Below are 21397 nucleotides of genomic sequence, written 5' to 3' on the forward strand. Positions count from 1 at the left end.
CAACAGTCAAGAGCATCACTGGAACAGGCCATACACGGGTCAAAGGTCAGTGGTGTAATTGAAAAGGAAGTGCATCAGTCAAAGAGGGAGGAAAGTGCAAATGAGGCCATTTCCGGTGACAGTTTGCAGATCATGGGGATAATGGTGACCATAAGAGAACCCTCAGTGAATGAAGACAACGTTTTTACTCCACATCATCCCACCCCGGTAAAAGACAAGATAAACATGGAAAAAGAGGCAATTATTTCCAATAGAAATGAACTCAGCTCAGGTCAACTTCCCAGCAAAAATTCAGGCCATTTGAAACAAGAGACTCCTCCAGCCATGGCTCCCATTGCAGATGAAAGAGTTTCGGAAAATGCAGTTAAATCAATTGTAACAAGCAAAAGGGAAGACACTACATTTGCTGAACCTGTAATTACAGAAAAGACCAGAGTTAAACAGCAAACACAGTTGCCAGAAGGGAAAGGTGAACCTAAAACAGAATGTGTTATGAGTGGGAGTAAGCAGGCTAGAAGTGCACCTGAAACCACAAGGAAAAATCCAGAGAAAAATGACAAATCTGTGAGGAACGAGAATTACTCACGGGAGATTCCTAAATCGTATGGGAGAGATCAGTCTCAGAGGGAAACTCTACTCCATGACACCTCTGCAGTTAAAGATGGACGCTCAGCAGAGGTCAAATCGGCTAAAAATAAACAGTTGGCTGAAACTCAACCTCTCCTCTTTAAACATAGCATCACCGCAAGAAACCCTAACGACTACGCAAACAACAACCATCCTCCTCATGAAAGCATCGGCAAGGCCAACCTTGCAGCAGTGGAAATGGAAAAGAGCAGTGTCATTCAAGGTGGCAAAGACATCAGTGTTCAAGATGGCCAAGTGGAGAATTTACACATAGGAAGTATTACAGTCCATGTTGTGTCACTAATAAGTGAGATTGACAACCACAAAACTACTGAAAGTCACTCAGTTACCGAACAGGTTTCTTCGGGAGCAGAGAAACCCACTGGTGACAACAATGTTCACATTGATAGTATAGCCATCCGTGTTGTGTCAGGTGTGAGTGAGAACGACAACGTGGAGACAACAGCAAGAGAGAGAGAGCATAACCCAGCACTTCCAAGTGAAAAAGTGTCGCATAAATCAGAGGTGATACCAAGACAGAAGGCGCTGCCTACTGTCCCTACTGCCATCGCAGACTACGCCAGACTAAAGGTGATCTCTACAGTAGAAGATTCCCCTCCTAACGTGGACAGTCCAAGCAGAAAGGATGGATATTTCCCCATGATACAGACTCACCGCAGTAGATGTCCAGTCTTTACAGTTGAACAACAAGACCACCCAGTGACCGGAGGGGTGTCGAGGAAAGAAGAAGTATCTGTGAAAGGACCAGAGATTCCCTCCAAACTAAACACGGAGGCTAAGATAGGAGTGTTGTCTTCCATGGAGCCGGAACAGAGAAAGAAAGGGACGTTCAGACTGAGGGAAAAAGAAAAACAGCCAATCTCATTCAACGAGGCAAAAACTACTGAGGGATTCACAGAGAAACACTCTCTTAAACACGACACTGTGCCACAGCCAGAACATGCAACCACTTCAGGGTACCAACTTGGGTACCAATCTGGGATTGATTGGAACCAAAGGCTCTATCAATCCCAGAATCCTCCTCTGCCAGCTCGCGCCATACCCTCACAGGTTGACGTTAAGACCAGAAACCCCTCTTTCTCACAACAACCGACCCAACCCACCCATGTTGACATGCCTGGAAAAGACCCGTTCTCCCCTACAGAGGCAACGCAATATATGGAGAAAACACATGCAACACAGGCCTCTCTGGGAGACATATATAGCATGGAGAAGAGAGAGGAGAGGAAAGAGAGACAGAGAGAGGAGCAGAGGAAAGAGGAGGAGAGGAAGACAAGACAGAGAGAGGATGAGAGGATGGTGAGAAACAAAGAGGAGAGGAAAGAGGAGGAAAGGAAGGTAAGATGGAGAGATGAGGAGAGGATGGTGATTGCGAGACAGAAAGAAGACGAGAGGAAAGAGGAAGAGAGAAGAGAGCAACAGCGACGGAGAGAGGAGAAGAAGGCGGAGGAGAGGAGGAAGAGACAGAGAGAAGAGGAGAAGAATGAGAAGGAGAGGAGAGAGCAACAGCGACAGAGAGAGGAGGAGAAGAAAGAGGAGGAGAGGAGGGCAAACCAGAGAGAAGAAGAGAGAATGGCGAGACAGAAAGAGGAGGAGAAGAATGAGAAGGAGAGGAGAGAGCAACAGCGACAGAGAGAGGAGGAAAGAAAGAGGAGGAGGAGAGGGCGAGACAGAAAGAGGAGAAGAGGATAGAGGAGGAGAGGAGAGAGCAACAGCGACAGAGAGAGGAGGAGAAGAAAGAGGAGGAGAGGAGGGCAAACCAGAGAGAAGAAGAGAGAATGGCGAGACAGAAAGAGGAGGAGAAGAATGAGAAGGAGAGGAGAGAGCAACAGCGACAGAGAGAGGAGGAAAAGAAAGAGGAGGAGGAGAGGGCGAGACAGAAACAGGAGAAGAGGAAAGAGGAGGAGAGGAGAGAGCAACAGCGACAGAGAGAGGAGGAGAAGAAAGAGGAGGAGAGGAGGGCAAGACAGAGAGAAGAAGAGAGAATGGCGAGACAGAAAGAGGAGGAGAAGAATGAGAAGGAGAGGAGGGAGCAACAGCGACAGAGAGAGGAGGAGAAGAATGAGGAGGAGGAGAGGGCGAGACAGAAAGAGGAGAAGAGGAAAGAGGAGGAGATGAGAGAGCAACAGCGACAGAGAGAGGAGGAGAAGAAAGAGGAGGAGAAGAGGGCAAGACAGAGAGAAGAAGAGAGAATTGCGAGACAGAAAGAGGAGGAGAAGAATGAGAAGGAGAGGAGAGAGCAACAGCGACAGAGAGAGGAGGAGAAGAAAGAGGAGGAGAGGAGGGCAAGACAGAGAGAGGCAGAGAGAATGGCGAGACAGAAAGAGGAGAAGGAGAGGAGAGAGCAACAGCGACAGAGAGAGGAGGAGAAGAAAGAGGAGGAGAGGAGGGCAAGACAGAGAGAAGAAGAGAGAATGGCGAGACAGAAAGAGGAGGAGAAGAATGAGAAGGAGAGGAGAGAGCAACAGCGACAGAGAGAGGAGGAGAAGAAAGAGGAGGAGAGGAGGGCAAACCAGAGAGAAGAAGAGAGAATGGCGAGACAGAAAGAGGAGGAGAAGAATGAGAAGGAGAGGAGAGAGCAACAGCGGCAGAGAGAGGAGGAGAAGAAAGAGGAGGAGAGGAGAGAGCAACAGCGACAGAGAGAGGAGAAGGTGGTGAGACAGAAAGAGGAGGAGAAGGACAGAATAGAACAACAGCGACAGAAAGAGGAGAAGAAAGAGGAGGAGAGGGTGGTGAGACAGAAAGAGGAGGAGAAGGACAGAATAGAACAACAGCGACAGAAAGAGGAGAAGAAAGAGGAGGAGAGGAGGGTGAGACAGATAGAAGAGGAGAGGAAAGAGGAGATGAGGAGGGAGAGACAGAGAGAAGAGGAGAGGATAGCAAGACAGAAAGAGGAGGATCTGAAAGAGGAAGAGAGGAGAGAGCAACAGAGAAAAAAGGAGGAGAGGGCAAGACAGAGAGAAGGGGAGAGGATGGTGAGACAGAAAGAGGAGAAGAGGAAAGAGGAGGAGAGGAAAGAGGAGAGGATGGCGAGACAGAAAGAGGAGAAGAGGAAAGAGGAGAGGATGGCGAGACAGAAAGAGGAGGAGAGGAAAGAGGAGAGGATGGCGAGACAGAAAGAGGAGGACAGGAAAGAGGAGAGGATGGTGAGACAGAAAGAGGAGGAGAAGAAAGAGGAGAGGATAGGGAAACAACGACAGATTGACCGGATGAAGGAGGGGGAGATGAGGGCGAGACAGATAGAGGAGGATATTACAAATCAACAGCGACAGAGAGAGGAGAAGAAAGAGGAGAGGAAGGCGAGACAGAGAGAAGAGGAGATGATGGCGAGACAGAAAGAGGAGGAAAGGAGAGAGGAGCAGCAGCGGAGAGAGGAGGAAAAGAAAGAGGAGGAGTGGATGGTGAAACAGAAAGAGGAGGAGAGGAAAGAGGAGGCGAGGAAAGAGGAGAGGAGAGAGCAACGGCGACAAAGAGATGAGGAAAAGATGGCGAGACAGAAAGAGAAAGAGAGGAAAGAGAAGGAGAGGAGAGACCCACAGCGACAGAGAGAGGAGGAGAAGACAGAGGAGAAGCAGAGGGTGAGACAGAGAGAGAAGGAGAAGATGGATGCTCTCCAGTATTACTCCATCAGCAGCCCTGAGGGTCAAACCAGACCCAGGGACATACCCCTCTTCTCCCCCCAGCCCTCCCCACGCAGGGGGGACCTTGAGGACTGGGAGTCCTATGGTAGACCTCACCTCCCTACCTCCCCTGCCCCCCCTTCCACCCGCTCCAACACCTCCTCCCCTGCCCTTGGGGGCAAGCCCACCATGTTCAGAGTCAAAGACAACACCTTCAGAGGCTCCTCACTCACCAAGTCAGTCAAACCACTCTTCCACAAGAGCTTTGGAGAAGAGTTCAGGGTGGGATCAGCCCTCTGGAGTGGATCAGAGATGGGAGACGAGGAGCTTGAGAGGACAGGAGAGAGCATACATGAAAGGCTGAGAGAGAACGCCGGGACTCCTGTGTATCACGACTCCGCCATCTCGTCACACCGACTCCCCCGCATCCGAGAGACTCAGCCCTCGAAAGAGTTCACCGCCCCCTCGGAGACCACCTACACATACCCTTACTCCAGGCTCCTATCCAGGAGGAATTTGGCTCTGGACGACGATGATTCTCGCTCGATGATCAGCAACATGTCTGGGGATGTTGAGAGTTATGCCACCAGTGTAGCCGACCTGTCTGACTCTGAGTTCGCCAGCAGGGGGGGCTATGGCAGGCCAGATTCAGCCTGTAGTTTTATCAGCGACGTAGGACGGCCACTGGGGAAGCCCCCGACGGTTCCTCCTAAGAGTGAGAAAGCTCTACGGAGAGCCAAGAGGCTCACAACCCGCAGGATAAAGAAAGAGTCGAAGACTGAGACAGACAGCACTGCTGACCTAGTGGAGAAACCAGTCCATGCGGTCGCTAGTGTCCCCTCCTCACCCTCAGAGCTTCGATCCTCCAACCGTCACGCTCGTGCCTCCCCCCATTTCGCTGCCCCTGTCTCCCTGCCCCTTGCCCCAACTCACGTCTCCAGTGTCCCCTGTTCTCCAACTGATGTAGGATCCGCTCATCACCCATCCTTCCATGCCTCCCCCCACGCCAAAGCCCCTGCCTCCCTTCCCCTCGCCTCACCCCATGCCTCACCCCCTGTCTCCCACCCCCGAGTCACAACGCAAGTGGCCAGTGTGCCCTCCTCCCCCACCCACCACCACCATGTTCCCCTCAGACACCTTGTCTCACCCCTGGCCTCCCCCCTCACCTCACACCTGAATGTCCCTCAGTACCACGTCGACCCCTACTACCCTTCCCCATCCTCCCTCAACCTCCCCCAGCACTTCACCCAAGGTTTAACCCAGAAGAAGGTTCTACAGGACCCGGGGTCTGGTCAGTACTTTGTGGTGGACATGCCTGTCCAGGTGAAGACCAAGACCTTCTTTGACCCAGAGACGAGGAAGTACGTCCAGCTGAATGTCCGTCAGCCAGGCCAGGGAGGCTCTCTGTCTCAGCCCCAGCGACAGTGTTATCCCCAGTCCCTTCCCGAAGACTCATACACCCAGCCCCAACCCCAAACATATCCCCCATACACCCAGCCCCAGGCTCCTCCAGCCAGCCGGCCCTATGTGCTCTACCAGGGATACCCCCAGAGATACCAGCCCATGCCCATATCATCCCTGCCCACTCACGGGTCTCTCTCTGGAATGTCTGCCATGGTGTCTCCCACCCAGAACCCACAGCCCACAGAGGAGAGTCAGGGTTGGGCAGAGGAGGGAGAGAGACAGGGAGAGGGCTGGAGCAGCCAGTGCTACGAAGGAGAGGAGGAGATCATTGAGAGAGAGACATATGGACAGAGCTACAGCCAAGAGCAGACACCTTACATGGACACAGCTCATGACACACACACTGTCCATGACACACACGCTGCGTACGACACACACAACCAGCTGGACAAAGGCGCAGTGGATGGTGATGATACTAACTCCGCCCCCCACCGTGATATCATCACCATGAGCGAGCTGGAGGACTTTGCTATGGATTCTGGTGACTGGTGACACTGATTGACAGCTTTTGTTTCACAAGTCCTGTTAGGGTCGTGTTCATTAGGCACCAAACAGAAGGAAATGGACTGAAATTGACTTTTTCGGTTACGTGCCCTGATAATGAACACAGCCCTGGTCTCTCTAGAGCAGCGGTTCAAGCATCAAAGAGACTTATAAAGGCTGAATAGCATTTCATGTCATTGAATAAACAGCTGTGTTTTAAAGAGTTCGATTGCATTTACATGCACGAATACAGATTTCACAGAAGCCCAATACATAGTTATAAGAACAAATCAAATGAAAAAAATCCACATGCTTCGTAGACAACAGGTGTAGACTAACAGTGAAATGCTTACTTACGGGTCCTTTTCCAACAACGCAGAGTTAAAGATTGGATACTAAATCAAATAAAATAATTGTCTGGCCATAAAAATAAATAGAATAAACTAGGCAACCGGATAGATGATAGACAGTAGCCGCAGTATGTGTGTGTGTGTGTGCGTGAGAGTGTGTGTTGCGGTGCGAGTGAAGCGATGTGGCTTTATTAGGTGACTTATTTAAGATCTTTGTCTGCTGAAATGGACTATTTTGTTTGTTTCTTTCGAAAAGGATCCCTCTTCTGAGACATTTTGTAAAGCTTGCTGTTACATTGCTGATGTTGATCTTTTTGTCGCTTTGTGGTGGGATTATGAATTAGATTAAAGGCTATTTATTATCAACTGTTTCACAGAAATGTTTACCATTCCATATTTTGAATGTGATATGCTGTCTAGGATATTCTCGTGGTGCATTTGATCGATATGTCATGGTCACCTAGAACGTTTACTAATATCAGTGAATAAGAATACAACACAATAGATATCTACAGTATTTAACCGTTTTCGAGGCTGATAGTATTTCTGGGGATGCAGTTGAACAGGTTGTAGAACAGTGAAGTTCTCATTAGCTACATCTGTTACCGGTGTAAACATCAAATGGATTGGATTATGATTTAGACCTCAGTTTGGTTGGTGTGCATGAAATATTGTCAAACAATGTGGTGGCGGTTCTGCAACAAGGTCTCATTAGAATATGTCAGAATAGTGGCATATGGGGAATTGAACCATTATACTGTATGTCACCTAAACTGAAAGGTCTATGCAAAGTGAACACAAAACTTGTATTTATGAAAATATGCAGCCACATTGTGTAGATGTGAACACTGATTTCAATATGAACGTTTAGCAGATTTGATTTCAATAGATAGATCCACATTTCTGAAGTGAGAAATGTGTACAGGGTTGCTCCCTTGCTGTGAATAATATAGTGTGGCTTATTAACAAAAGCACAATGTATCACTTTGTATTAACTTTCTTTGTCAGTATTTTGGATGTATTTCAGAAGCACTTTGTAAAGAAGCAAATAAACAAATGATGTGTTATTTGTTGTTTTTTGTTTTTGTTGTTGACTAAATTAGTTCTCTGATAATGAACTCAGTAGCTGACTAAGATACCACCTAGTGGACGTGATAAGTACATAACCGCGATCTTCTCCATTCCTCTTCTCCTTCAGTATAATAGTAGATTTGGTGTCCAGAGCCTTCATAATCACACTTTTTGTAGCCTTTTCAGGACACTGTCCTCCCACATAGCCTGCAAAAGGCTCCAGTCATTTCTTATGGTGCATTTATGTTCATTTATGTACAGTTGAAGTTGGAAGTTTACATACACCTTAGCCAAATATACTTAAACTCAGTTTTTCACAATTCCTGACATTTAACCTGAGTAAAAATTCCCTGTCTTAGGTCAGATAGGATCACCACTTTATTTTAAGAATGTGAAATGGCAGAATAATAGTAGAGAGAATGATTTATTTCAGCTTTTATTTATTCATCACATTCCCAGTGGGTCAGAAGTTTACATACACTCAATTAGTATTTGGTAGCATTGCCTTTAAATTGTTTAACTTGGGTCAAACGTTTCGGGTAGCCTTCCACAAGCTTCCCACAATAAGCTGGGTGAATTTTGGCCCATTCCTCCAGACAGAGCTTGGTGTAACTAAGTCAGGTTTGTAGGCCTCCTTGCCCGCACGTGCTTTTTCAGTTCTGCCCACAAATTTTCTATAGGATTGAGGTCAGAGCTTTGTGGTGGCCACTCCAATACCTTGACTTTGTAGTCCTTAAGCCATTTTGCCACAACTTTGGAAGTATGCTTGGGGTCAAAGTCCATTTGGAAGACCCATTTGGGACCAAGCTTTAACTTCTTGACTGATGTCTTGAGATGCTGCTTCAATTATATCAACATAATTTTCTTCCCTCATGATGTCATCTATTTTGTGAAGTGTACCAGTCCCTCCTGCAGCAAAGCACAACATGATGCTGCCACCCCCGTGCTTCACGGTTGGGATGGTGTCTTCAGCTTGCAAGCATACCCATTTTTCCTCCAAACATAACAATGGTTATTACGGCCAAACAGTTCTATTTTTGTTTCATCAGACCAGAGGACATTTTTCCAAAAAGTACAATCTTTGTCCCCATGTACAGTTGCAAACCGTAGTCTGGCTTTTTTTATGGTGGTTTTAGAGCAGTGGTTTCTTCCTTGCTGAGCGGCCTTTCAGGTTATGTCGATATAGGACTCGTTTTACTGTGGACATAGATACTTTTGTACCTTTTGTACCTATTTCCTCCAGCATCTTCACTTTTTGCACCAAAGTACGTTCATCTCTAGGAGACAGAACACGTCTCCTTCCTGAGCGGTATCACGGCTGCGTTGTCCCATGTTGTTTATACTTGTGTACAATTATTTGTACAGATGAACGTGGTACCTTCAGGCATTTGGAAATTGCTCCCAATGATGAACCAGACTTGTGGAGGTCTAGCCTATCAGAAGCTTCTAAAGCCATGACATCATTTTCTGGAATTTCTCAAGCTGTTGAAAGGCACAGTCAACATAGTGTATGTAAACTTCTGACCCACTGGAATACAGTGAATTAGAAGTGAAATATTCTGTCTGTAAACAATTGCTGGAAAAATGTATTGTGTCATGCACAAAGTAGATGTCCTAACCGACTTGCCAAAACTATAGTTTGTTAACAAGAAATGTGTGGAGTGGTTGAAAAATTAGTTTTAGTGACTCCAACCTAAGTGTATGTAAACTTCCTACTTCAACTGTATGTATCCCTAAACCTAGGGATACATATCACTGATGAAATGCCCTCATACTGAGATGCACCCTATGCTCTGACTTTGATCATTGATCTTGATCATTTTATTTATATATTTATAAATTATTTATTAATATTTAATATATATTTATAAAAATATTTATCTAGGCATTTTAAGAACAAATTTAACAGTGGGTTAATGGCCTTGTTCAGGGGCAGAACGACAGATGTTTACCTTGTCAGCTTGGGGATTTAATCCAGCAACTTTTCGGTTACTGGCCCAACACTCTAACCACTAGGCAACCCCGATCTATGAGATATCATTTTTAAAATTTTGTGTATCAAATAAATCTATTTTTCAAGGGAGAAAATTTTGAAAGAATGTTTCTAATTTAACCTTTGTTTAGGTTAAATAACGTCCCACTGAGTTTAGGAGACCTGGCCAAGACGGTCATGTTGATGGCTTTGGGGCTCCTGAGTGGTGCAGCAGTCTAGGCACTGCATCTCAGTGGAAGAGGCATCACTACAGTACCTGGTTCAAATCCAGGCTGCATCACATCTGGCCGTGATTGGGAGTACCACAGGGCGGTGCACAATTGGCCCAGTTTTGTCCGGGTTTCGCTGAGGTAAGCTGTCATTGTAAATAAGAATTTGTTATTAACTGACTTGCCTAGTATAATATAATGAGCCACCTCTGGGTCTGATATGAGACAGGAGTCTGGTCCAGAGCAGAGAGCTGGTCCTGGTCCTCTCCATGCTGAGTCAGGTGCCTCCCTGTGGTTGTGTCGCTGTCAGCAGCCTGTGGTTACAGCTGGCAGACGTCTGATGAACAAATGCATTACTCTGCTGAGTTAAAATATGCTATGCTGGTATAACCTCCATCAGAGATGAGTCTAACAGATCTAATTGATTGGCTTATCGATAATTTCTAATGCGGGAATTAAAAGCAGGGATGATGACGGTGGAGGTTCAGTATCTTCTCTGAATACTGTCTGCACTGTCTCTCTCTGCCGTTGTATAGAAGTTAGCATAGCCCTATAAACACAGATCTAGGATCAGCTTTAATGCGCCCCCCCCTGTTCGTTAGCATTAGGGAGGGAAAACATGACCTCAGATCAGTTTCCAGGGTAAACTTCATCCTGCTGCTTGTCTCTCAGTGTGAAGAGTCCAGGACATCTCTCTCTTTCTGCAGCACAGTATTATGTTTCCATTACTGCAACAATAGAAGTCCATTAACATGGCTGTGTAGAAGAGAGTTAAAATGCCTGTCCTCCATATTCACTCTTTCTGTTTCTGGCTGCCCTCCAGTTAATTTAATACAACAATGCTCCACAAAACTGCTGCAGGACTTATTTTAGGTGACAGAGAATTATCACAGATGCCACATGCACAGCGGGGATGTCAATAGCAACTTGACTTGTTTATGGGATATTAAAGCAGTGAATTATGGGTGCCATACAAAACTTAAATGATCGGAACCATTATAACCCCCGAATCTTTTGTTTTTGTTAATGATTCAATTCCAAATCTACTGTATTCAATTTGGAGAGATTTAAATGTGTTGTCTGAATCTTTTGTGTGAGTTTTAGACCGTATGTCAATGTCAGCCACATATATAATAAATGTTCCATTTTGGGAAGCAGTGTACATTTCTTATAATAAGTATTGTTATAATACGTATACACTATATAAGTATTGTTATAATAACTATACACAATATTATCATTAGCTGCCATGTCATTGGATTTTTGGAACTCATACATTTACATATTACTATATTAGGAGATGATTAATCAAGTAATCCTTGATTCGGCTTGATTGGATAATATATATATATACACACACACACACACACACACACACACACACACACACACACAGTGCTGTGAAAAAGTATTTGCCCCTTTTCTGATTTTCTATATTTTTAATATTGAATGTTATCAGATCTTCAACCAAAACTTAATATTAGATAAAGGGAACCTGAGTTTACAAATAACAAGAAAAATTTATACTTATTCTATTCATTGAATTAACAAAGTTTTGCAACACCCAATTCCCCTGTGTGAAAAAGTCATTGCCCCTTAAACTCAATAATTGGTTGTGCCACAACTAAATGCTTCCTGTAGTTGTTCTCTCACATCACTGTAGAGGAATTTTGGCCCATTCTTGCATGCAGAACTGCTTTAACTCAGCAACGTTTTCAAGCATGAAATGCTCTTTTCAAGTCCTGCCGCAACATCTCAATTGAGATTAGGTCTGGAGTAACACAATCATTCTGGGAAATAATTTCCCTTTATCAGTAAATTAGTCAGTCATACAAAAATCATTCCACTCAATCACTTACTATTCTCTAAATCCTAAAATGGTGTTCCCAGAACTTGCATGTAGTTCCCAGAACTATGTAAGTTATACCTGAATACCTAATATGAATACTACCTGAATACCTACAGACAACGTTGTCGACAGGGTCTCTCTACCCCCGCCACAGTTGTAGCATCTCCAGTCTCTCCCTACAGAGGCGCCTTGTGCTCCTCGCCCTCTGCATCTTACCCTTCCTCTACCTCCCCCTCGACCTCGTCCTTGACCTCCACGGTATCCTCTTCCTCCTCCTCCTCCTCCAGCAAAAAACAACAACTGTGCAGCTTGTAGTTTAGCACCAGTCTTGGATGTCTTCGACTTGATCGGTCTTTCTGCATGTGTGTTGTGAGGTTTGACATCAGCAAGGTTCTTTGTCTCCCACCCAATGCATGTAGTGGTCTTCCTTGGCATGGCACAGCAGGCTGACATATGGTTCTTGGTCAGGGGTCAGACCAGGATGCTGGAGGAAGCTCTTCTCCATTCGTTCCTGATAGTCCTCAAAGCTCTCATCGGCCTTCATCATGGTGGAATGTATTTTCTGCCCGTCTGTGTCCTTTGGATATGTTGTCTTTACATGATCAAACACAGAAGTAAGTTGGTCAGCACGGTTGGCTCTGACTGCATCACTGTTCCAGCCTCCCTTACGCTGGTTCCACTTGAACTTCAAACACCGACAGAGTATTTCCTCAATTTCACGGGTGGTCTGGTTATCCATGGCAATGATTGCTCTCACCTCTTCTTCAAACTTCACAGCATCTTTCGTGGGGTCATTCCATGCTGTCCAATCTTCTGTCTGACACAGTACCCCTTTACCAAATGTCTTTGCCATCACTTTACTGGGTCCCTTTGTTGACAAATCTGGGTCTTCATATCTACTTGTACTTTTCCCCACGATTACTTTTAATTATACATTATCAATTTGCATTACTCTAGTCATAACGCAATCATTCTGGGAACTAATTTCCCTTTTCCCGTTAAATTAGTCGATCATACAAAAATCATTCCACTCAATCACTTACTATTCTCTAAATCCTAAAATGGTGTTCCCAGAACTGCCATATAGTTCCCAGAACTATGTAAGTAATCCCTGAAAACCTACAGGCAACGTTGACGATGGGGTCTCTCTAGCCCCCACCTAGTCCCCTTTTGGGACTCTGGATCCTATTCTAAACTTCTCACACCAGTTTTTTTGAAGTTGACTTACTGAAATTCACTTGTCAGTCTTTCCAGGTTTCGCAGATGATGTGTTTTCTCCCGGGCAGCCCACAGTGAGTATCTGGTCTGAGTGCGTCCTCGTCGTCTTTGGTCAGACGGGAATTTCCCTTGCACGCCTTCACTGCCGAGCTCCACATGTAGAATCAATTATCCAGTTTGTGACGCCAAATTGTCATGGAAATGACCACCTAAGGACTCAAAGTCAAAGTTAAACGAACGGATCTTTACTATCACGGCCGGAGAGGTTACAACAAACGTAATACTCAAAGTACAAGTCTGTCAGAAGCTCTGAAGGGATGCTCTCCCTTCAGCACTCGTAATACTACGAGGCATCTCTGCTCTCAGGGTGCAATAGGCCGAGCACTCAACATGCTCGGCACTGACACAGATGACTTGGCTGAAAGAAATTGATAATAGGAAGACTGTTTGAACTGTTTTGTTTAGACTTCAGTGCAGCTTTTGATATCATTGATTATAACCTATTTCTGAAAAAAACATAGACGTTATGGATTTGCATCCTCTGCCTTAATATGGATTGAGAGTTACCTATCTAATAAAACACAGAGGGTTTTCGTTAATGGAAGCCTCTCTCATGTAAATTCAGTTGAGTGTGTTGTACCGCAAGGCAGCCGGCTAGGGCCATTATTGTTTTTCTGTTTTTACAAATTACCTTCCACTGACCTTGAATAAAGCATGTGTGTCTATGTACGCCGACAACTCAACAGTATAGACGTCAGCTGCAACAGTAAAACAAATCACTTAGACACTTAACACAGAGCTCCATTCAATTTTAGAACGGGTAATTAGTGTAGTGGAGATGTTTTGTGTCCTCTCTGTCTCTGAAAATGCGTGACTACATGTAGCATATTGTTTCTCGTTATTGTGTTAGGATGTTCTGTGACTGCTCTATGTTGGTTAATGGTAGCAACAACTGCTCTCTTGTAGTACATGATTCTGTTACAGGAGCACAAGGAAATGTGAGTTATACAATTTCTGTTTACAATAAGTCTACCGCACTGAAAGGAGACCCAAATGGTACCAATTGGTTGTGTGGCTGATTTGCTTATTACAGTTTACCACTTATTTGGGAAGGGGCGTGTACTGTTGGGTTTGTGGTGCCGGCCATGAGAGTCCATGGAAACACTAAAACAGAATTGAAGGTTCTGTTCAGGGACTAAGGTCAGCCGAACCCTCATTTTAATAAGTGATCCCTTGCCGATGTCAATCAGGTTCAGACCTTCTTCTCCTGATTCACTGGTGTTTTACTGCCTCAATATGGAGTTGCATGGCCTTAGATAAAATTAAAGATTTGGCTTTTAAAGCTACGAAAATTAGAAATGCTACTGAATGAGGAGGTGAAACCTCTCCGCAAGGTGGCCCTGCAAAACAGGGAGGCAGCCGACTACTTATTGGCTGGTCAAGGGGGTACTTGTTCTCTCTGTTCTTTCTGTTTGGTGATGAATGCTGCACTTTTATCCCAGAAGCGTCATCAAATGTGACTGATCTTGCTAACTACATTCACACTGTTGCAAAGCCTCATTCCGGGAAATCAGGAAGGGTGTTTACTGGTTGGCTGAATGGAGCTTGGGGCTCCTAGATAGCTTGGTGGGTGATAGCTGGAATCATTTGGTTAATGTGTTTGATCGTTTTGCTTTCTTGTTGTAAGGCCATTTGTACTTCCATGGCAACTCGAGTCTCAGCAACTATCCTGTTCAATGCTACTAAAGAATGTGATACTGATAACTTGTCTCCCCAGGAACTCCCCTTTCCCTTTATAATGGATGATAATATGCAAGCATGAGTTAGTATCCATGTTTGATTAAGGACCTGAAGGTTTAAAGATAAGTTGTTAAAAAACAGCCTCCTTACAATGTAAAGTGTAATGGAAAAATAATAAAATATGAAGATGGATTTTTGCCTTTTGTTATGGTTCGTCTGTAAGAATCAGTATTTACTAAACACACTCCTGATGAGAGACTGAATGTATGTTTAAGAATTAAAATACATGTTATCACATATGGTGATAAAAGGAGGGAGTGTAGTGGAAATGTTTAGTGTCCTCTCTGTCTCTGCAAATGTGTGACTACATGTAGCGTATTGTTTCTCGTTCTTGTGTTAGGATGTTCTGTGACTTTGCTCTCAGGGAAGGGACTGAAGAACATAAAGAATGGATCACAGAGTTTCTAGGCGTTGGACCAAAGTAACAATGTATGAAAGGTCATGATCAGCCTATTGCACCCTGAGAGCAGAGATGCCTAGTTTTTGCAAGAATATAAAGAGTGCTGAATGGAGAGCATCCCTTCAGAGCTTATAACAGACTTGTACTTTGAGTATTACGTTTGTTGTAACCTCTCCAGCCGTGATAGTAAAGATCTGTTCATTTAACTTTGATAATTTCCATGACACTAGCAACACGCTGGTGCTAAATATCAAAATAACGAAAAGCATAATTTTGGGGACAAATCACTCGCTCAATGCTAAACCTCATTTAGATCTATTATTGAATAATGTGGCTATTGTTGTGACCCTGGTTGTAACCCTAGATAGCATGCTTTCATGGTCAAAACATATAGACTCAATAGTTGCTAAAAATGGGAAGAGCTCGGTCCATAATAGGGCGTTGCACACAAGCTTGGCACACCTGTATTTGTCACGCCCTGATCTGTTTCACCTGTTCCTGTGATTGTCTCCACCCCTCCAGGTGTCGCTTATTTTCCCCAGTGTATTTATCCCTGTGTTTACTGTGTCTCTGTGCCAGTTTACCTTGTATGTCAGTCAAGTCAACCAGCGTGTTTTTCCCATACTCCTTTTGCTATTCTCTTCTTGATAGTGTTCCCGGTTTTGACCCCTGCCTGACTCTGGACTACTTTCCCGCCTGCCTGATCATCCTGCCTGCACTGACCTTGATTCTGCCTGCCCTCTGGTAAATGTTGGACTCTGAAATGTTTTTGACCCTTTTGCCTGTCCACGACCATTCTCTTGCCTTACCCTATTGGATTAATATATATTGTAAGACTCCAACCATCTGCCTCCTGTGTCTGCATCTGGGTCTCGCCTTGTGTCATGATAGTATTTGGGGAGTTTCCCGCTTTATTCTCCGCAGATCCTCTCAAGCTCCGCATGGTTTGATGGGGAGAGTAGCTGCACAGGTATTTTCAGGTCTCTCCAGAGACGTTCGATTGGGTTCAAGTCCGGGCTCTGGCTGGGCCACTCAAGGACATTCAGAGACTTGTCCCGAAGCCATCCCTGTGTTGTCTTGGGTGTGCTTAGGGTCATTGTCCTCTTGTAAGGTGAACCATCGCCCAGTTTGAGGTCATGAGCGCTCTGGAGCATCTTTCCCTCGATCCTGACTAGTCTCCCATTCCCTGTCGCTGAAAAACATCCCCACAGCATGATGCTGACACCACCATGCTTCACCGTAGGGATGGTGCCAGGTTTCCTCCAGACGTAACACTTGGCATTCAGGCAAAAGAGTTCAATCTTGGTTTCATCAGACCAGAGAATCTTGTTTCTCATGGTCTGAGAGTCCTTTGGGTGCCTTTTGGCAAATTTTGGAGTGATTCAGAGATGGTTGTCCTTCTGGAGAGTTCTCCCATCTCTGGAGCTCTGTCAGAGTGACCAGAGTGGGTTTTTGGAGTGGGTTTTTGGTCACTTCCATGACCAAGGCCCTTCTCCCCTGATTGCTCAGTTTTGCCAGGTCAGCTCTAGGAAGAGTCTTGGTGGGTCCAAACTTCTTCCATTTAAGAATGATGGAGGCCACTGTGTTCTTGGGGACCTTCAATGCTGCAGACATTTGTTGGTACCCTTCCCCAGATCTGTGCCTCGAAAAAATCATCTCAGAGCTCTACGGACAATTCCTTTGACCTCAGGACTTGGTTTTTGCTCTGACAGGCATGGTCAACTGTGGGGCATTATATAGACAGGTGTGTGCCTTTCCAAATCATGTACAATCAACTGAATTTACCACAGCTGGACTCTAATCAAGTCTCAAGGATGATCAATGGAAACAGGATGCACCTGAGCTCATTTTCGAGTCTCATAGCAAAGGGTCGAATACGTAGGTCAATAAGGTATTTCTGTTTAGTTTTAATACATTTGCAAGAATGTCTAAAAACCTTTTTTCACTTTGTCATTATGGGGCATTGTGTGTAGATTGATGAGGGGAATTCATTTCAGAATAAGGCTGTAACGTAACAAAATGTGTTAAGTCAAGCGGTCTGAATACTTTCCGAATGCACTGTACACACACACACACACACACACACACACACACACACACACACACACACACACACACTACATGACCAAAATTATGAGAACTTGGTAATGTGTGTTGCAACTGAAGACAGACAAATTTTATGCGTTACGCGCTTCAGCACTCGATGGTCCCGTTCTGTGAGCCGTTGTTGCTCCTAAACAATTCCACATTAAAATAACAGCACTTACAGTTGACCGGGTCAGCTCTAGCAGGGCAGAAATTTGACGAACCTATGTCGGTGCCACATTGAAAATCACTGAACTCTTCAGTAAGGCCATTCTACTGCCAATGTTTGTCTATGGCGATTGCATGGCTGTGTGTTCGATTTTATACACCTGTCAGAAACAGGTGTGGCTGAAATAGCCAAATCCACTAATTTTAAGGGGTGTTCACATACTTTTAAATATATATATTTGTATATATTATACAGTACCAGTCAAAAGTTTGGACACACCTACTCATTGCAGGGGTTTTCTTTATTTTTACAATTCTCTACATTGTAAAAAATAGTAAAGACCACAAAACTATGAAATAACACAAATGGAATCATGTAGTAACCAAAAAAGTGCTAAACAAAATATATTTTATATTTGAGATTCTTCAAGCAGCCACCCTTTGCCTTGATGACAGCTTTGCACACTCTTGGTATTCTCTGAACCAGCTTCATGAGGTTGTCACTTGGAATGATTTCAATTAACAGGTTAATTTGTTAATTAAATGTTCATTTGTGGAATTTCTTTCCTCCTTAATTAATGCATTTGAGCCAATCACTTGTGTTGTGACAAGGTAGGGGTGGTATACAGAATATAGCCCTATTTGGTAAAAGACCATGTCCATATTATGGCAAGAACAGCTGAAATAAGCTTTACTTTAAGACATGAAGGTCAGTCAATATGGAATATTCAACAACTTTGAAAGTTTCTTCAAGTGCAGTCGCAAAAACCATCAAGCGCTATGATTAAACTGGCTCTCATGAGGACTGCCACAGGAAAGGAAGATCCAGAGTTCCAGAGGATCCAGAGGATGAGTTCATTACAGTTACCAGCTTCAGAAATTGCAGCCCAAATAAATGTTTCAGAGTTCAAGTAACAGACTCATCAAAACATCAACTGTTCAGAGGAGACTGCGTGAATCAGTTCTTCATGGTCAAATTGCTGCAAAGAAACCACAACTAAAGGACACCAATAAGAAGAAGAGACTTGGTTGGACCAAGAAACATGAGCAATGGACATTAGACCGGTAAAATTTGTCCTTTGGTCTGATGAGTCCAAATTTGAGATCTTTGGTTCTAACCGCCGTGTCTTTGTGAGATGCAGAGTAGGTGAACGGATTATCTCTGCATGTGTGGTTCCCACCATGAAGCATGGAGGAGGTGGTGTGATGGTGTGGGGGTGCTTTGCTGGTGACACTGTCTGTGATTTATTTAGAATTCAAGGCACACTTAACCAGAATGGCTACCACAGCATTCTGCAGTGATACGCCATCCCATCTGGTTTGCACTTAGTGGGACTATCATTTGTTTTTCAACAGGACAATGACTCAACACACCTCCAGGCAGTGTAAGGGCTATTTGACCAAGGAGAGTGATGGAGTGCTGCATCAGATGACCTGGCCTCCACAATCACCCGACCTCAACCCAATTGAGATGGTTTGGGATGAGTTGAACCGCAGAGTGAAGGAAAAGCAGCCAACAAGTGCTCAGCATATGTGGGAACTCCTTCAAGACTGTTGGAAAAGCATTCCAGGTGAAGCTGGTTGAGAGAATGCCAAGAGTGTACAAAGCCGTTGTCAAGGCAAAGGGTGACTACTTTTAAGAATCTACATTATTTAAAGAAGGATTTGTTTAACACTTTTTTTTGTTTACTACATGATTCCCTATGTGTTATTTTATAGTTTTGATGTCTTCACTATTAATATATAATGTAGAAAATTGTAAAAATAAAGAAAAACCCTTGAATGAGTATGTGTGTCCAAACTTTTGACTGGTACTGTATATATATATTTATTTATATTCTGAAAAAGAAAACAATACTGGCGTAAATCAAAAATACAAACAATTTGTTGAACTTGCCTTTCCTCACTATACGAACCTGGCCAAGATTTCAATGTTACATGAGTGGTTTGGAAAACTCAATCACTAAATAATGGTCAAACGTTTTAGATAGAAGCATCGCAATTCACTCCGATTTTAGAGTATAATCATGCAAACTCAAACTACATTATGCACGGCTATTTGTTTCGTGGAGGATTTTGCTGGTCTTGTTAATTAAAGAGTGATAGAACAAAATAACCCATAAAGATAGAAGAAGAACAAGAAGCCTCCACAGATCATGAGTGGTCTTGCTGATATAAACACACCAACAATATAACCCAGTGACTCAAAGCTTCAATGAAGTCTTCACTTTATAACAGTAGAACTCGATGACTCAAAGATCCAATTAAGTCTTCACTTTATTCATATATATGAACTATGCACAGCATGCAGAACATTTCATTGTGAAAGACGAGAGCGATAGAGAAGAGAGAGGAGGACAGATGAATAAAGAGAGAGAAACAAAAAGAAGATACAGGGAGAAATATAGAGACAAATAGATAGAGAACAAGAGAAATAGAGGGAGAGAAAGAAAGAGGAAGAGAGAGAATAAAATAGTGTGAGTGCTCGAGCCAGGACTTCTGACATTATCTCCCTCCTCCATGTCACCGGGGTGTCTCCCTCATCATTAATTATTAACCCAGTACTTTGTGGTAATACATAATTCACCATCAATTATTCATGCTAATGTGTGTGTAGTTGACTTAATTGTGTTATTGATTATCAAAAGTAATTTCCTGAAAATCCTCAAGGACTCAAATTGAATCAGCCTAAATCCTGGTCTCTGTGTACTCTCTCTTCCTGCGATTAAGTTTTCTCAATCTGATTGGTTTATGTCTTATTAGCCGATCTGGTGAAAGACAACACAGAAAAGAGGTTTAATATTTTTTTTAAAGGCTAAATTAATAAATCAACTATCACTGATGAACCATGAAGGAGCCTCTGGGTTTAAAGGCCCATCGTTTTGTAAATATACATTTTAGTGTTAATAAATAGCATGTATCATGTTTAATGGGCTATTGTAACCTGGCGATGCGTCTCGAGCGAGAGAGAGAGAGAGAGAGAGAGAGAGAGAGAGAGAGAGAGAGAGAGAGAGAGAGAGAGAGAGAGAGAGAGAGGAGGTTATGAGTGGTGTTCTCTAGTTTCTCCAGCTTTAAGGGAAACTGATGAATAATGGATAGGAGCAGATGGCCGTGGCGGTAGGCAACAGGAGAGACTACATCTTTAATTGTTTTAGAGAACATGTCACAACAGGACTAAAGTGATCCAGGGTCGGCTAACGCTAGTAATGCCACAGACGTGCTAACAGACTGCTATTAGCAAAAGCCCTGATATCAACACCACTGTTGTGTCATCATATCTGTTAGCCTATCCTGTTAGCGTAGCCAAGGGACCACAGAGCAACATTAGCTTCAACTGTGGCACTTTAACATCGATGTGAAAGCAAATACGTTGATTCATGTACACTGCCACTGTCAGTTAAACGAGACATAAATAAATCAGTAGTTAGCGTTCTCTCTGGCCGCTGGCTTAAAAACCTGAACACGGATGACCATGACTCCAGTGAAAACTATAGAAGTGTCAATATTTCACATTGTGTTTTTACATGTGTTTTAAAAAAAGAGGAACCTAACATGTTACATTGTCTGGTGATTTTCTGTAACACAATACCCTAATACACAGGGGAGAGCGTGTAGCCAAGATGAGAGAGAAGGGGAAATGCCTTAGATTCACATTATTAGCCAGGGTGGTAGTCTCCATCACACACAGTTTATTCAGAGTCCATGTAGAGTCCATGAGCTACGTACAGTACGTGTGCTTATAAGGGCACCGCAACGGCCCCACGATATTCAGCAATATTCACCCACAATAAATAAATCACAGTCATACAATATCTTGATAGTTGAATCCATAGAGTATGATATCTGGGTAGCCACTCCTCTCCCTGCTCCAGTAGTAATAGGACTAGGTCCATAGTTGTGCTTTAGGAGGAGTAGGTAGAGGGAGAGTAGTTGTAACAGGAGGCACATTCACACCACAGTAGTTTAAGTCCCAGTCCTTCCGTCTGTACATCCACACTGTCTGCACGTCTGTCTCCTCTGGGCAGCGACAAAGACACAC

At 44.0% G+C, this 21397-nt stretch overlaps 1 protein-coding gene across 1 annotated transcript; it reads left to right on the top strand.

Moving 5' to 3' along the window:
* Positions 1–2334: 2334 nt before the first annotated feature.
* On the top strand, positions 2335–7626 carry LOC135573728 (zinc finger CCCH domain-containing protein 13). The gene has a single exon (XM_065023401.1). It carries the CDS (start codon positions 2427–2429, stop codon positions 6222–6224), a length of 3798 nt encoding a protein of 1265 aa, XP_064879473.1. The 5' UTR covers positions 2335–2426; the 3' UTR covers positions 6225–7626.
* The last annotated feature ends 13771 nt before the right edge of the window (positions 7627–21397 follow it).

Source organism: Oncorhynchus nerka, linkage group LG10 (genome assembly GCF_034236695.1).
Source record: "Oncorhynchus nerka isolate Pitt River linkage group LG10, Oner_Uvic_2.0, whole genome shotgun sequence".
Classification (NCBI taxonomy): domain Eukaryota; kingdom Metazoa; phylum Chordata; class Actinopteri; order Salmoniformes; family Salmonidae; genus Oncorhynchus; species Oncorhynchus nerka.

Excerpts from the sequence above, each read along its gene's own strand:
- LOC135573728 (XM_065023401.1), top strand. The coding sequence starts at position 2,427 with ATGGCGAGACAGAAAGAGGAGGAGAAGAATGAGAAGGAGAGGAGAGAG.